Here is a 17461-nt window from a genome sequence, read left to right on the forward strand (position 1 = left end):
TGATAAACCATTGATTTGACTCTGATTAGAATGATGTATGCTGAAAAATTGTGAAATATTGGATGAACGAAATATGGGTTTTAATTGGAGAAATTCGTAGGAATTAGATGTAATAATGTTAGCATTTGTGAAATCGAATAGGGTATGATTCGTGTTAGATGATATGAGCGATTACTGTGAAAAATTGGACTGTGGGAGGTTGGATCTGAGGAATCTCGTGGTAGAGAAAACCATAGCAGATTTGGAAATCTGGTTTCTGGTCATACGCGTATGGCACTAGGCAATACGCGTATGAGATGGTCTGGTACGTGTATGGCACTAGGCAATACGCGTATGGATGAGGAAGATGATGTTTTGAACGTGGTTTGGTCTCTGTTGGTACGCGTATGGGGAAGTGGTACGCGTAGCATACGCGTATGAGATAGGTGGTACGCGTATGGGATTGGCTGAGAATTGGGCCATACGCGTATGGGACTAGGCAATACGCGTATGGGCAGGATTGTGATTTTTCTGTGCTGTTGTTGTGCAGTTTTTGGTTGTTCAGCTGAGTAATGTAATTTAGCTGATGTATGATAGAGTAGGGATCATTTCCCGTTGTTTTGAGTAGTATAGGTATTAGTAGAGTGTGCTAATGCTGTGATTGATTATGTGGTATGACATGATATGATTATGTGGTGAATATGTTGATGATGTATGATGATATGCATAATGTTGTGAATGTATCTATCATGTATGAAATTATGAATGGACCGTTTATGGCTTAGAGTGTGAGCATATGTCCATTGTGGATGATTGTTGATGTTTGCATGACTAAGTGATTTAGCTTGCATATTGTGGCCTTTATGGTGGTAGCTAATTCCCATGGTGAGGAATTAGTGAGTTAGTATTGTGGATTGTTGTTGATGTTTGCATGCTAGGTGATTAGCGTGCATATCATAGCCCTTGGGGTGGTAGCTAATTCCCATGGTGAGGAATTAGTGAGTGAGTCACTAGGTCTCAAATGAGTGGGACTAGTGAGCTTGGTAGCCGTATCTGGATTTGATCGGTGAGGTTGAACTATATGTTCACGAATAGTCGGTACCGCATGCATGGAGTCTCATTGCATAATGTATGTATGTATGGCGTATAATATGAATGGATGTATTCCAATATTATACGTGTGTTTTATGGTTGTGTTGAGTTTGAGTATGATGATGATGATGATTATGAGTTGATATTGCCGTTGCTGAATATGTGTGATCTGATTAGGGTGATGATATGTGTTAAATTACTTAGCATTACATGATATTTTATAATGCTTATTATATCGATTGAGGAACTCACCCTTACAACTATTTTTCAGGTAACGAGCAGTGATTGAGTAGAAGCTAGTCCTTGGAGTCTAGTGTAGTTCCTTAGTGGGTCATGCTCTGGTAGATGTAACATCGGGACGGGATGTTTTACCTTATTTTCATTGTTGGTTGTTGAATGATCTTACCTGTAATGTGTTACATGGTTTGCATGTTGTTGTTAATTTCTATCCGCTGCGAATTATGCAAATGTTTATTTTGATAAATAAATGAGTATGACCAGATATTTTGGAACACGGTGTGAAGTAATTGTGTGACACCCTTAATTGCATATTTACTCTGATTGATATATGTTGTTATTTTAATTAAATTTGGGGTATTTTAGAAGGGTGTTACATTAGTGGTATCAAAGCATAGTCGGTCGAGTCGAGTCGTAATTATTCTGTTCCCCTGTACGGGATAGGTGTTGTGTAACCCTATCAGTACTTATTGTTTAGCTTGTTGGGTTTTCAGAATAGAGATGGCTGGAAGAGGTAGAGACGATGCTGCGATTGCTGAGGCTCTGGGTATGCTAGCTGGAGTACTTGGAGGGAATCCGAATGTTATGGGAATGGGAGCTGCTCGTCAACTGAGTGAGTTCCAGAAGAACAATCCTCCAATGTTCAAGGGAGCATACGATCCAGATGGTGCTCAGAAGTGGTTGAAGGAGATCGAGAGGATCTTCCGAGTGACTGAGTGTGCCGATAACCAGAAGGTCAGGTTCGGTACGCATATGCTATCAGAGGAAGCGGATGATTGGTGGGTTGCTACCCGCACTGAGTTGGAAGCTGCTGGGAGTACTGAGATCACTTGGGCGGTGTTCAGGGAGAGATTCCTGAGGAAGTACTTTCCAGAGGATGTCAGAGGAAAGAAAGAGATAGAGTTCTTAGAATTGAAGCAGGGCAACCGGTCTGTTACTGAGTATGCTGCTAAGTTCACAGAGCTGTCGAAGTATTACACTCCCTATAACGAGGCTAATGGGGAATTTTCAAAATGTGTGAAGTTTGAGAACGGGTTACGTCCCGAGATCAAGCAGGCTATTGGGTATCAGCGGATTAGAGTGTTTTCCGATTTGGTTGACTGTTGCAGGATTTTTGAACAGGATACCAAGGCTAGAGCAGAGAGCTATCAGCAAAGGGTTGATAGGAAAGGCAAGAATCAGAATGATCGTGGGAAGCCGTATGCAGTTGGCAAAGGTTTCCAGAGACAGAGTGGGATGAAGAGGCCTAGTGGGGGAGACTCCAGTGCCCCTGCTAAGTGTTTCAGATGTGGTCAGGCGGGACATCGTATCCATGAGTGTACCAGTACTGAGAAGAAGTGTTACAAGTGTGGAAAAGGTGGTCACTTGGCTGCAGAGTGCCGGTTGAAGACTGTGACTTGTTTCAACTGTGGAGAGGTGGGTCATATCAGTCCACAGTGTCCTAAGCCGAAGAGAGAGAACCAGTCGGGAGGCAAGGTCTTTGCTTTATCGGGTTCTGAGACTTCTGCAGATGATCGTTTGATCCGAGGTACGTGTTATATTAATGGCTTTCCTCTTGTAGCTATTATTGACACAGGTGCGACTCATTCCTTTATATCTTTGGATTGTGCTGTGAAACTTAAATTAAAGATATCTGAGATGCATGGAAGTATGGTGATTGATACTCCTGCGAAGGGTTCAGTGACTACTACTTCAGTTTGTTTAAATTGTCCTTTGAGTATTTTTGGTAGAGACTTTGGGATGGACCTAGTGTGTCTTCCACTAGTGCAGATTGACGTTATTCTGGGTATGAACTAGTTGGTGTTTAACCGAGTCTATATCAATTGTTTTGACAAGACTGTGATCTTTCCTGAGAGTGAGGAAGGAAAGAGTTTGTTTCTATCATCAAGGCAGGTGAATAAGGCAGTAGCAGATGGGGCAGAGTTGTTTATGCTGTTAGCGACTTTGGAGGCTAAAGATAAACTGGTGATTTGCGATCTAGCTGTGGTGTGTGATTTTCCTGATGTGTTTCCTGAAGAAGTGAATGAATTACCGCCAGAGCATAAAGTTGAGTTCTCGATTGATTTGGTACCTGGTACTAGGCCGATATCGATGGCTCCTTACCGTATGTCTGCTGTTGAGTTAACTGAATTGAAGAGTCAGTTGGAAGATCTGTTGGATAAGAAATTTATTCGTCCGAGTGTGTCACCGTGGGGTGCACCAGTGTTGTTGGTTAAGAAGAAAGAAGGTACTATGAGGTTGTGTGTGGACTACAGGCAACTGAATAAAGTGACGATCAAGAATCGGTATCCTTTGCCGAGGATTGATGATTTGATGGATCAGTTGGTTGGTGCGAGTGTGTTCAGTAAAATAGATTTGAGATCTGGGTATCATCAGATACGTGTGAAAACTGAGGATATTCAGAAGACTGCTTTCAGAACAAGGTATGGACATTATGAGTATTCTGTAATGCCTTTTGGTGTGACTAATGCGCCTGGAGTATTTATGGAGTATATGAATAGGATTTTCCTTCCGTATCTAGATCAGTTTGTTGTGGTGTTTATTGACGATATTTTGGTGTATTCGAAATCTGAAGAAGAGCATGTTGAGCATTTGAGAGTGGTTTTAGGAGTTCTACGAGAAAAGAAGTTATTTGCTAAACTGTCTAAATGTGAATTTTGGTTAGAAGAGGTTAGTTTTCTTGGTCATGTGATTTCAAGAGGTGGTGTTGTTGTTGATCCTTCTAAGATAGAAGCGGTATCTAAGTGGGAAGCTTCGAAGTCAGTTTCTGAGATAAGGAGTTTTCTTGGACTTGCAGGTTATTATAGGAAATTCATTGAGGGATTTTCTAAGTTGGCGTTACCGTTGACGATGTTGACTAGGAAGGGGCAAGCGTTTGTTTGGGACTCAAGATGTGAAGAAGGTTTCCAAGAGTTAAAGAGAAGGTTAACTACTGCTCCTATTCTGATATTACCAAGTCCGTCGGAATTATTTGAGGTTTACTGTGATGCTTCATTGTTGGGTTTGGGTGGTGTTTTGATGCAGAATAAGCAGGTTGTAGCTTATGCTTCGAGACAACTGAAGGTTCATGAGAGGAACTATCCGACACACGATTTAGAGTTGGCAGCTGTGGTATTTGTTCTAAAGTTATGGAGGCATTACTTGTACGGGTCAAGATTTGAGGTTTTCAGTGACCATAAAAGTTTAAAGTATTTGTTTGATCAGAAAGAGCTGAATATGAGACAGAGGAGATGGTTAGAGTTTCTGAAGGATTATGACTTTGGTTTGAATTACCATCCGGGTAAAGCAAACGTAGTGGCTGATGCATTGAGTCGGAAATCATTGCATATGTCTATGTTAATGGTTAAGGAATTGGATTTAATTGAGCAGTTTAGAGACTTGAGTTTGGTGTGTGAGAGTACTCACAATAGTGTTAAATTGGGAATGTTGAAGTTAACGAGTGGTATTCTGGATGACTGGATGAGATTAGAGAGGGTCAGAAATCCGATGTGCTTTTGGTTGATAAGTTGACTCTAGTGAATCAAGGTCAAGGTAGTGAATTCAGCGTTGATGAGAATGGTGTTTTGAAATTTGGTAATCGGGTGTGTATTCCGGATGTTACCGAACTTAAGAAGAGTATTTTGGAGGAAGGACATCGTAGTGGCCTGAGTATTCATCCTGGAGCTACGAAGATGTATCATGATTTGAAAAAGTTATTTTGGTGGCCGGGAATGAAAAGAGAAATTGCGAGTTTTGTTTATTCTTGTTTGACTTGTCAGAAGTCAAAGATTGAGCATCAGAAGCCGTCTGGGCTAATGCAACCGTTGGCTATTCCAGAGTGGAAGTGGGATAGTATCAATATGGATTTTGTTTCTGGTTTACCGAGGACAATTAAGAATTTTGAAGCTATTTGGGTGATTGTTGACAGATTGACAAAATCGGCTCATTTCATTCCGATCAGAATGGATTATCCGTTAGAGAGATTAGCTGAGTTGTATATTGAGAAAATTGTAAGTTTGCATGGTATTCCGTCGAGTATTATTTCGGACAGAGATCCTAGATTTACATCGAAGTTCTGGGAAGGTTTGCAGAGGGCTTTGGGAACTAAGCTGAGATTGAGTTCTGCATATCATCCGCAGACTGATGGTCAGACTGAGAGGACGATTCAGTCACTGGAGGATCTTTTGAGGGCTTGTGTTTTGGAAAAAGGAGGTGCTTGGGATTGTTATTTACCTTTGATTGAGTTTACCTACAACAATAGTTTTCATTCGAGCATTGGTATGGCACCTTTTGAAGCTTTGTATGGTAGGAGATGTCGGACACCTTTATGTTGGTATGAGTCCGGTGAGAGTGTTGTGATTGGACCGGAGATTGTTCAACAAACTACGGAAAAGATTAAGATGATTCAGGAGAAGATGAGGATTGCTCAGAGTCGTCAGAAGAGTTATCACGACAAGAGGAGGAAGTCACTTGAGTTTCAAGAGGGAGACCATGTGTTTCTTCGTGTTACTCCGATAACTGGGGTTGGTCGAGCTTTGAAGTCGAAGAAGTTGACACCTCGATTTATTGGCCCTTATCAGATTTTGGAGAGGATAGGGGAGGTAGCATATCGTATCGCTTTACCGCCGTCACTTGCGAATTTGCATGAGGTTTTTCATGTGTCTCAGTTGAGGAGGTACATTCCTGATCCGTCGCATGTGGTCCAAGTAGATGATGTACAGGTGAGAGATAACCTGACTGTTGAGACATCACCTATGAGGATCGAGGATCGAGAGTTGAAGCAGTTGCGGGGTAAAGAGATTGCTTTGGTGAAGGTAGCTTGGGGAGGACCAGCAGGTGGCAATGTGACTTGGGAACTTGAGAGTCAGATGAAGGAGTCTTATCCAGAGTTATTCGCTTGAGGTATGTTTTCGAGGACGAAAACTCTTTTAGTGGGGGAGAGTTGTAACACCCCGATAAAACAAGATAATTATTTAATTTAAATTAATAATATATTTATTAATTTAATTAAATAATTGGAATATTATTATTGGAATTATTATTATTGGAATTATTATTATTGGATTATTATTTTTATTGGAATAAAAGTTGGAATTTGAAAAGGTCCCATTTGGTAAAAAGAGAGTTTTCACGTGAATACAGAAAAACGACTCTAAAGTGGAAAAAGGAAAAAGGGCAAAGAGCCAGAGAACAAGGGTTGAAGAGAGGAAGAGCTTGAAGCTGAAGGATTGCCGGATTAACTCAGGTAAGGGGGGTTTATCGTCGATTAATGGGTATTATGGGATAACATGTAGTGGGTAGTGATAAACCATTGATTTGACTCTGATTAGAATGATGTATGCTGAAAAATTGTGAAATATTGGATGAACGAAATATGGGTTTTAATTGGAGAAATTCGTAGGAATTAGATGTAATAATGTTAGCATTTGTGAAATCGAATAGGGTATGATTCGTGTTAGATGATATGAGCGATTACTGTGAAAAATTGGACTGTGGGAGGTTGGATCTGAGGAATCTCGTGGTAGAGAAAACCATAGCAGATCTGGAAATCTGGTTTCTGGTCATACGCGTATGGCACTAGGCAATACGCGTATGAGATGGTCTGGTACGCGTATGGCACTAGGCAATACGCGTATGGATGAGGAAGATGATGTTTTGAACGTGGTTTGGTCTCTGTTGGTACGCGTATGGGGAAGTGGTACGCGTAGCATACGCGTATGAGATAGGTGGTACGCGTATGGGATTGGCTGAGAATTGGGCCATACGCGTATGGGACTAGGCAATACGCGTATGGGCAGGATTATGATTTTTCTGTGCTGTTGTTATGCAGTTTTTGGTTGTTCAGCTGAGTAATGTAATTTAGCTGATGTATGATAGAGTAGGGATCATTTCCCGTTGTTTTGAGTAGTATAGGTATTAGTAGATTGTGCTAATGCTGTGATTGATTATGTGGTATGACATGATATGATTATGTGGTGAATATGTTGATGATGTATGATGATATGCATAATGTTGTGAATGTATCTATCATGTATGAAATTATGAATGGACCGTTTATGGCTTAGAGTGTGAGCATATGTCCATTGTGGATGATTGTTGATGTTTGCATGACTAAGTGATTTAGCTTGCATATTGTGGCCTTTATGGTGGTAGCTAATTCCCATGGTGAGGAATTAGTGAGTTAGTATTGTGGATTGTTGTTGATGTTTGCATGCTAGGTGATTAGCGTGCATATCATAGCCCTTGGGGTGGTAGCTAATTCCCATGGTGAGGAATTAGTGAGTGAGTCACTAGGTCTCAAATGAGTGGGACTAGTGAGCTTGGTAGCCGTATCTGGATTTGATCGGTGAGGTTGAACTATATGTTCACGAATAGTCGGTACCGCATGCATGGAGTCTCATTGCATAATGTATGTATGTATGGCGTATAATATGAATGGATGTATTCCAATATTATACGTGTGTTTTATGGTTGTGTTGAGTTTGAGTATGATGATGATGATGATGATTATGAGTTGATATTGCCGTTGCTGAATATGTGTGATCTGATTAGGGTGATGATATGTGTTAAATTACTTAGCATTACATGATATTTTATAATGCTTATTATATCGATTGAGGAACTCACCCTTACAACTATTTTTCAGGTAACGAGCAGTGATTGAGTAGAAGCTAGTCCTTGGAGTCTAGTGTAGTTCCTTAGTGGGTCATGCTCTGGTAGATGTAACATCGGGACGGGATGTTTTACCTTATTTTCATTGTTGGTTGTTGAATGATCTTACCTGTAATGTGTTACATGGTTTGCATGTTGTTGTTAATTTCTATCCGCTGCGAATTATGCAAATGTTTATTTTGATAAATAAATGAGTATGACCAGATATTTTGGAACACGGTGTGAAGTAATTGTGTGACACCCTTAATTGCATATTTACTCTGATTGATATATGTTGTTATTTTAATTAAATTTTGGGGTATTTTAGAAGGGTGTTACATACATCACCCCAGCTTGATTTTGATACCATTGTTTTTCATTTTCATTGAGGTTGAAAAACCTGCAGGTGGTGGCCGGAATCAGTTAGTTGGCCGGAGAAGATGGTGGTTTCCACCACCATCCCCACGTTGGATCACCAGAGCCATTGGATGATGTTCAAATATTATAATTGTGTCCCTTCATTTGGCTGACTTATTCTAATTACAAATGTTGTGAGCTTGACCAAGGTTCTTCGTGCACCAACGCTTCTAAGCCGTGTGATCATGCCACGTCAATTAATGAGACGGATCCAATGGGTACTGATTTTTGGTATTTTCTATTTTCTATTTTAATTTCATTTTATTTCATTTATTTCCTTTTATTTTCAAAAATTCATAAATATTTTATTTGAAGTCACAAAAATATGAAACCAACACCAAAAATTTTCTTGAAAAATCTAGTTTCATATTTTGATTTTTAATTATTTTTGTGACTTCATTTAATATTTTTTGTGAATTATTTGGTTTTCAATAGTTTTTAATTCATTTTAAATACTTTTTGATATCTGAAAAATCCAAAAATATTTTCTTAAGACATGTGGAGCATGATAAGTCAATGAAAAACAGTTTCATCAATTTCTTAATTGATTTGAGATTTATTTGAGATTTTAATTCATATTGTATTATTTTTGTTGTTTTTAATTATTTTAAAATAGTTTCTAATTTCAAAAATTGTTGAAATTTTTTGTCAAACCTTGTTTGACTATATTAGACCTATGAGAATTTAAATGGACTTGTTCAAATTGATTTGAATTGAGTTTGAGGTTTGGCCATATTTTTATCCATTTTAATTTTGCATTTATTTTAATTCCAAAAATACAAAAAAAAAATATGTTTGACTTGTTGACTTCTAATATTCATTTCTCTTGTGTTTAGCATTGGTTGATGATGATTTGATTCACTTTTGACCAATTGTGTTTGACACTTTATTTCTCTTTATGTCCATTTCATCTTCATCTCGCTTCTTTTTATTTTTGGCCAATGAGTTAATGTCTTATGGTTGGTCTTGACATATGAGAGGTTTAACCTTCTTTGATCCAAATCAAACTCAACTTGATCCATGATCAAGTGAGTTGCTTTGTGTCCAAGATAAGTTGCTTCTTGGTCAAGCAAAAACCCTAAAGTCCACACAAGGCCTTTCCTCTTTTCTTTTGGCATGGCAAGTTGTAGGAGCTTGGCTTACTAGTCATGATCTCTAATTTGTGTTTATTTACCTATAGTTTTATTGACCGGCCTCAGATAGGTGTGACTACTACATTAGTCCACTTACGATTGCTTAACATAGCGCTAAATTGTCTTATGACACACTAACATAACCACTAATTACTAACTTTAATTTGAGCATTTAATTTCTTGCAATTTCCTTTAATGCAACCTACTTTCTTGCTCATTTATTCATATTGCTTTTTACTTTGCTCACTTGACAATATATTTTATGTTTATGTCATTTTCCTTTTGCTCATTTGAGCTCATTATTGTATATAAATATATTGTTGCCTTGTGTTTGTTTTGTCTTTGTTTGTGTGAACCCAATGCATAAAGGAGAAAGGACTTAGAATTAGGACCATACCTATGCTTAAAGGAGTTCAAGAGCAACTAGGCCTCATGCCTTTAGAATGCTAAATTGGTTGAAGAGCAACTAGGCCTCATACCTTTAGAATGCTAAATTGTTTGAAGAGCAACTAGGCCTCATGCCTTTAGAATGCTAAATTTGAAAGTTGACTTCAAAGGACTTCCTAATATAAACTCATTCTTTGTCTATTTCCCTTATTGTGTTGTGAGCATTTTGATGTTTGCTCTTGTGTGATAGGGATTCCATCTTGAGATAGTAAGAAGGATCATTGTCATGAGTAGCCAAGTTAAGAGAGACAAGCCAAATGGAAATCCTAGGAGCTTGAATCTAACATTGTGTGATTGCTTGTTATTTGTTAAGTCCAAAGGAAAGGAGCGTCTTGAATCATCTTTATGATTTCAAGAAAAGGAACTCCAAGGGTTTTATCTCTTCTCTTATCTTTGTATGTTCTAGGACTAGCCTTTCTCTTCTTCTCCTCACTCTAACCCAAGACAAACTAATTTTGTGCAAACTTTGACATTATTTTCAAATTAGAAACCTAGGCCTTAGGCCTTTGACTTTTCAAAATCTTTTCATTAATACTCATTGTGAATAAATGCTAATTCAACTTTGACTTCATTTTGTAAAAAAATATAACTTGTAAATACAATTCACTTCAAGTTGATTTTGTGGTTCCAATGGCCACCTTTGTTAAAACTTCTCATAAACATTAGTCATAGGTTTGAATTATCATAGTGGTTGATGTAAACGTTACCTTATCCTTAGTGATTGGACTATAAATCTTCCATACTTATTATAGGGTTAACCCTTCACTAGTATGTTGAAGCTCTCCTCACATGGTGGATAGTTGGTTTAGGTTGAGTCGTCTCCCTTTGATAACAAAAGACCTTTAAGGCTTTTGGACAAATCAACTCACCAATCTTTTGAGATTTTTACCCCGAACTATGAGGTTTTGATCCTACCTTTGTGATGGTACGTAGGCAATGGGTTCATCCATTCAAACAACAAAATTTGTAAATATAATATTCTCTTCTTATCCCCCCAATCTATTGCACATATTTTCATAAATACCAACCTACAACACACATTTTCAAAAAGGGCTCCCTTAGAGTACTAAGGATGTTTTGGGTGCGTAAAACCTTCCCATCTCATAACCAACCCCCTTACCTAGATCTCTGACATTTTATTAGTTTTTGTATTTGATAAAACTTCTTACTTGGTTTTTGTTCTCTTTTTAACCGTTCCTTTGGATAAATAAAAGTGCGGTGGTGACTCGAATTGTATGTTTACTTTTAGTTTAGTCAATAAACCATAAGGTAACGAATACTCCACTATAGATGAAACAGTAAAACAATATGGATTCATCAAGAACGAAGATGAGCCTTGTGTCTACAAGAAGGTTAGTGGGAGCATGATCGTTTTCCTGGTATTATATGTAGATGACATATTACTCACTGGAAACGATGTCCCTACCCTGTAACAAGTAAAGTCTTGGTTGGGGAAATATTTTCTATGAAGGACCTAGGTGAAGCAGTTTATATATTAGGAATCAGAATCTATAGAGATAGATCATAAAAACTGCTTGGCCTAAGTCAGAGTACGTACATAGAGAAAGTGTTGAGATGCTTTAATATGCATGATTCCAAGAAAGGATTCATACCTATGTAACATGGCCCGTGTCTATCAAAAACATAATCCCCTTCAACTAAGGTAAAAGGGATCGCATGAATATGATTCCATATGCATCTGCAAAAGGATCTATCATGTATGCCATGTTATGTACTCGACCAGATGTCTCATATGCTTTGAGTGCAACGAGTAGGTACCAATTTGATCCTGGTGATGCTCATTGGATAGCTGTCAAGAATATCCTTAAGTATTTCAGAAGGACTAAGGACTCATTCTTGATATATGGAGGTCAGGAAGAGTTGGCTATAATTGGATACACCGATGCTAGCTTCCAGACAGATAAGGATGACTTTAGATCATAATCTGGTTATGTGTTTTTGCTTAAACAGTGGCGCTGTGAGTTGGAAAATTTCAAAGCAAGATACAGTTGTTGATTCTACAACTGAGCCGGAGTATATTGTTGCCTCAAGTGCAGCAAAGGAAGCTGTTTGGATCAAAAAAATCATTAGTGAACTTGGCATAGTTCCTAGCATTGTGGATCTCATTGGTCTCTATTGTGATAACAATGGTGCTATTGCACAAGCTAAGGAACCTAGATTTCACCAACGATCCAAACACATACTTAGGCGTTATAACCTCATTCGAGAGATAATAGATAAAGGATATGTGAAAATATGCAGAGTACCTACACTTGACAATATTGTTGACCCACTGACAAAGCATTTTGCGCAGTAGAAGCATGATGGCCATACTAGATCTATGGGCATTAGGGGTATGCCTGATTGGCTCTAGTGCTAGTGGGAGATTGTTGGTGTAAGCCTTAGAGGCCAATATTTTTTATACTTGTATCAAATTATTTAGTAATAATAAAAGGCTTTTTCTTTATTATGTTTGTCTAATAAAGTACCTAGAATAGATAGTCCTTTTAATGTATCAAGTGTGACTTAATCATGAGATCACATTAAACATAAGGACACTATTCTTAAAGTATCCATAGTCGAGCTTTATTGTGAAGTGGGATAACATTAAAGCATTAAGACTATTATATATATAGACTGATGATCACATCTCATGGATCATGGATAAGGAGTTATCAAGTCTTAAACATAGGTATGAATATTAAGAGTAATATTTATACTGGATTGACCCGCTATGAGAATACTATATAGAATGTTATGCAAAGTGTCATAAGTTATTCTCATGGTGATAATGGTGTATAACACCCTTCGACCTGAAACCACTATGGACCCTAGATGTAGAGTCGAGTGCCTTATTGATGATCAAACATTGTCCATAACTGGATGACCCTAAAGACAGTTGATGGGTACTCCACGAAGCATGCTAAGGGACATGAGTGACATAGATGGAATTTGCCTATCCTGCGTAACAGGATAAATGTCTATGGGCCCAATGTTGAATTGGACAAGGATGATACGGTCTATGCCTTGTGTTCAATATAGACATAAGGGCAAAAGGGTAATTATACACATAAGTATTATCACAAAAGGATTTGTCAGATCACATGACATTTTCGTGTCCTGGGTAGAAGTGATGTGTTGCTAGATACCGCTCACTGTTTATTATGTTAAATACGTGATTTAATATAATTGCCAATGTCGCGAAAACCTACAGGGTCACACACAAAAGGACGGATTGATGAGAGATAAAGTAACTAAGGAATACCGTAATGTACGGTGCGGTTAAGTGAATTGTAGAACATCTTAAGATACGGTGTACTTAAGTAGAATACGAAATATGGTAAGGTACCACGTGCTTAAGTGATTTTGGCATATTATAAGATATGGGCCACATACACTTGAGTGGGTTTTTTAGCTTGCAGCCCACATAAGTGGTTCTATAAATAGAATCCTTGTGTAGAAGCATTTGTGCAGTTGCAATTTCGTTTCTCTCTCTCTCTCTCTCTCTCTCTCTCTCACACACACACACACACACACACACACTCAAAGCCTTCATTTGTAGTAGCTAGCACTGAGATTGAAGGAATCCGTTCGTGTGGACTGAGTAGAGGCATTGTCATTGTTCAACGTTCGTGATCGCTCCGTAGATCTGCATCAAAGGTTACAATCGCCACAAGAGGTAACAATTATATCACTGATCATGCTCATTCATAAGGATCACTAAAGGAGAAATTTTAAATTCCGCTGCATTTTGGATCGCTCTTCTCCTTCACAACCACCTTCCCTAGAGCTGAAACAACTCCTTGAAAATCTGAAATATGCTTATTTAGATAGTAATGAAAAACTTCCGGTTATAATTTCTTCTAACCTTGATTTCGATCAAGAAAATAAACTTTTGCAGGTTTTGAGGAAGCATAAAAAGGGGATTGGGTGGACATTGGCTGACATACCAAGCATTAGTCCCTCAATGTGTATGCACGGGATTTTACTTTAGGATGGTTGTAAAAAAGTGAGGCAGCCCCAAAGGAGGCTTAATCCTTTGATTCTCGATGTTGTGAAGAAAGAGGTAACCAAACTCTTGCAAGCAGGTATCATTTATCCTATCTCTGACAGTAAATGGGTAAGCCCAGTCTAGGTTGTACCTAAGAAATCTGGACTCACAGTGGTCAAAAATGAAAAAAAATGAACTTGTTCCCACTAGAGTTCAGAATAGTTGGAGAGTTTGTATTGATTACAGGAGATTGAATCAGGATACTAGAAAGGATCACTTCCCTTTGTCGTTCATTGACCAAATGCTTGAACGACTAGCTGGTAAATCACACTATTTTTTTCTTGATGGTTTTTCAGGTTACTTTCATATTCATATTGCACTAGAAGATCAAGAAAAAACCATTTTTACGTGTCCATTCGGTACATTTGCTTACAGGAGGATGCCTTTTGGTCTTTGTAATGCTCCTGGTACATTTCAAAGATGCATGATTAGCATTTTTGTTGATTTTATTGAAAATTGCATGGAAGTGTTTATGGATGATTTCACTATTTATGGCTCTTCATTTGATGCATGTTTGAATAGTTTAAATTTGGTTTTAGAGAGATGCATCGAAACTGACCTTGTTTTAAATCATGAAAAATGCCATTTTATGGTCGAACATGGAATTGTCATGGGTCACATAATTTCTAAAAAGGGAATTTCAGTAGACCCTGCTAAGGTTGATGTTATTTCTACACTTCCTTACCCATCTTGCATTCGCGAGATTCGTTCTTTTCTTGGTCATGCAGGTTTTTACAGGTGCTTCATAAAGGATTTCAGCAAGATATCTCTTCTGCTGTCAAACTTGCTGAAGAATGATGTCACTTTCAACTTTGATGACAATTGCAAAATAGCATTTGACTTCTTGAAGAAAGCATTGACCTCCGCCCCTATCATCCAGCCCCCTGACTGGACCCTCCATTTCGAGATTATGTGTTATGCTTCTAACTATGATGTTGGGGCGGTCCTTGCATAAAGAGTTGAAAAGGTTTCCCATGTTATTTATTTTGCTTCTAGGACTTTAGATTCTACACAGTCTAATTACACCACCACTGAAAAGGAACTTCTAGCTATTTTTTTTGCTCTTCTTAAATTCAGATCATATTTGCTAGGTTCCAAGGTTGTTGTTTTTACTGACCATAAAACTTTAAAATACTTGTTAAAGAATCCAGAAGCAAAACCGAGATTGATTTGGTAGATGTTGTTGCTCAAAGAGTTTAATGTGGAGATTAAAGATAAAAGTGGAGCTGAGAACTTGGTGGTTGATCATTTGAGCAGGATAGAGAGGGATGAAGATCCTTTTCCCATTCAGGATGACTTTCCTGATGAGCAACTTTTACTTTTGCATGGGGTTACTCCTTGGTTTGCTGATATTGTTAATTATCTTGTTGCTGGTGTTTTTCCTGCAGATGCATCTAGGACACAAATTCACAAACTCAAGAGTGACGCCAAATATTATGTTTGGGATGATCCGTATCTTTGGAAGTTTGGTAGTGATCAGGTAATTAGGAAATGTGTCCCCGACTATGAGATTGAATCTATTTTGCATCTTTCTCATGCTTCTCAAGTAGGGGGCACTTTGGTCCTCAAAGGACTGCAAGAAAAGTCTTAGACTCAGGTTTCTATTGGCCCACTATTTTTAAAGATGCCTATGAGACCTATAGAACTTGTAAAGAGTGCCAAATAGCAGGTACGACCATCACTCGTAAGAGTGAAATGCCTCAGCAACCTATGCTTTTCTATGAGGTATTTGATGTATGGGGAATCGACTTCATGGGTCCCTTTCCTATATCATTTGGTTTTCTATACATTTTGCTTGTTGTTGATTATGTTTCAAAATGGGTGAAAGTTATCCCCACTAGGATTAACGATTCTAGAGTTGTTGCAGATTTTGTCAGGTCCAATATTTTTTGCAGGTTTGGAATCCCCCGAGCTATCATAAGTGACCAAGGCATTCATTTCTGTAACCGCACCATGGAAGCTTTGCTCCAGAAGTATGGAGTTGTGAACATAGTCTCTACCGCATATCACCCACAAACTAATGGGCAAGCTGAGATCTCAAACAGGGAGATCAAACAGGTCTTAGAGAAAATGGTGCAACCAAACAGGAAGGACTGGAGCCGTCGTCTAGAACACGCACTTTAGGCTCAAAGAACCACTTTTAAGACACCAATAGGGATGTCCCCTTATCGACTTATTTTTTGTAAGGAATGTCACCTTCCTGTAGAGATAGAACATTGTGCTTAATGGGCGGTAAAAAGTTGTGATTTGGAGATGCAACAAGCAGGTATTGAAAGAAAACTCCAATTACAACAACTTGAAGAACTTAGACTAGAGGCTTATGAGAGCTCTAGGATTTATAAAGAGAAAACTAAGCACTTCAGTGATAAGATGATTTCTAGGAAGGAATTCTCTATGGGCCAACAGGTTTTACTGTTTAACTCCGGCCTTAAGCTTATGGTTAGGAAACTTCGATCCAAGTGGATTGGCCCTTTTGTTGTTACTAATATTTTCCCTCATGGTGCAGTAGAAATAAAAAGTGCAGGTACTGATAAAACCTTTAAGGTCAACGGGCAGCGCCTGAAGATATTCCATGAAAGTGCGGTGCCTGAAGATGCACTCTTAGAAGAGCTTTCTTTGGAAAAGCCCACCTACCCTGCAACTTGACCAGGGAGCACTCCTTTCCTTTCCTCTCACTCTTATTTAATAGTTGTGTCCTTTCATTGAGGATAATGACTATTTTAAGTGTGTGGGAGGGAACCATTTATTTGTTTTATTTCTTTGTTTTGTTTTCTGTTTTTCTCTATTTTCGGTTCAAATTTAAAATAAATAAATAAATTGCATGCTTTTTCCCTTGGTTTTTTAGTTAAAATTATGAGTATTTTTCTTAGTTCTCTTGACTAAAGTCTTGTGGTGTGATGTGAAAATTTTGTTGTGCATTTTTAGTATGATAGGTATGACTAAACTCTAAATTGTATATCTTTAGCAGTAGATCATTAACCCTGGTGTACCTTGGCCACGTTACAACCAAATAAAAGTCCTTTTGATCTTTGTGTGCATGTATTCCAATTGCGGATGTTAGAGTCTTTTCAAGCTTATGGTAGTACTAATTTTCATATTATGCTTTGAGTGTAAACAGTTAATCTAAACACTTGAGAGTTGAGTGAATTATATCCTGTGAGGATCTTACTGCTGTTGATGTACTCTTTGGTAATCTATTTTCCTATTTAGTTTAAATGTCAAAAAAAGTTGTTTACCAACACCATATTTTTGAAGCTTAGACTTAGAATTATGCTTATACCTTGTTTCTTGAAAACTTTTGGAAATGCATGCTCTGTTTTCTTTCCTTTTGTTTTGAAATTGTAATTTTGCTCGGAGTGCAAAAGTTCAAGTGTGGGGGAATTTGATCAGTGCATTTTGATGCATATTATTCTATAATTATACTTAGGAATTTATCTAATTTATTTTGATTATTTTACTATTTTATTATGTTTTT

General features: G+C 38.0%; 1 protein-coding gene across 1 annotated transcript; it reads left to right on the forward strand.

The window, feature by feature from the left end:
• Positions 1-4280: 4280 nt before the first annotated feature.
• LOC127103050 (uncharacterized) lies at positions 4281-16632 on the forward strand. Its single transcript, XM_051040344.1, has 8 exons — positions 4281-4739; positions 4778-5417; positions 13930-14023; positions 14283-14393; positions 14526-14714; positions 15078-15159; positions 15244-15466; positions 16240-16632. Exons 1-8 carry the CDS (start codon positions 4327-4329, stop codon positions 16630-16632), a joined length of 2145 nt encoding a protein of 714 aa, XP_050896301.1. The 5' UTR covers positions 4281-4326.
• The last annotated feature ends 829 nt before the right edge of the window (positions 16633-17461 follow it).

This window comes from Lathyrus oleraceus, chromosome 7 (genome assembly GCF_024323335.1).
Source record: "Lathyrus oleraceus cultivar Zhongwan6 chromosome 7, CAAS_Psat_ZW6_1.0, whole genome shotgun sequence".
NCBI classification, from domain to species: domain Eukaryota; kingdom Viridiplantae; phylum Streptophyta; class Magnoliopsida; order Fabales; family Fabaceae; genus Lathyrus; species Lathyrus oleraceus.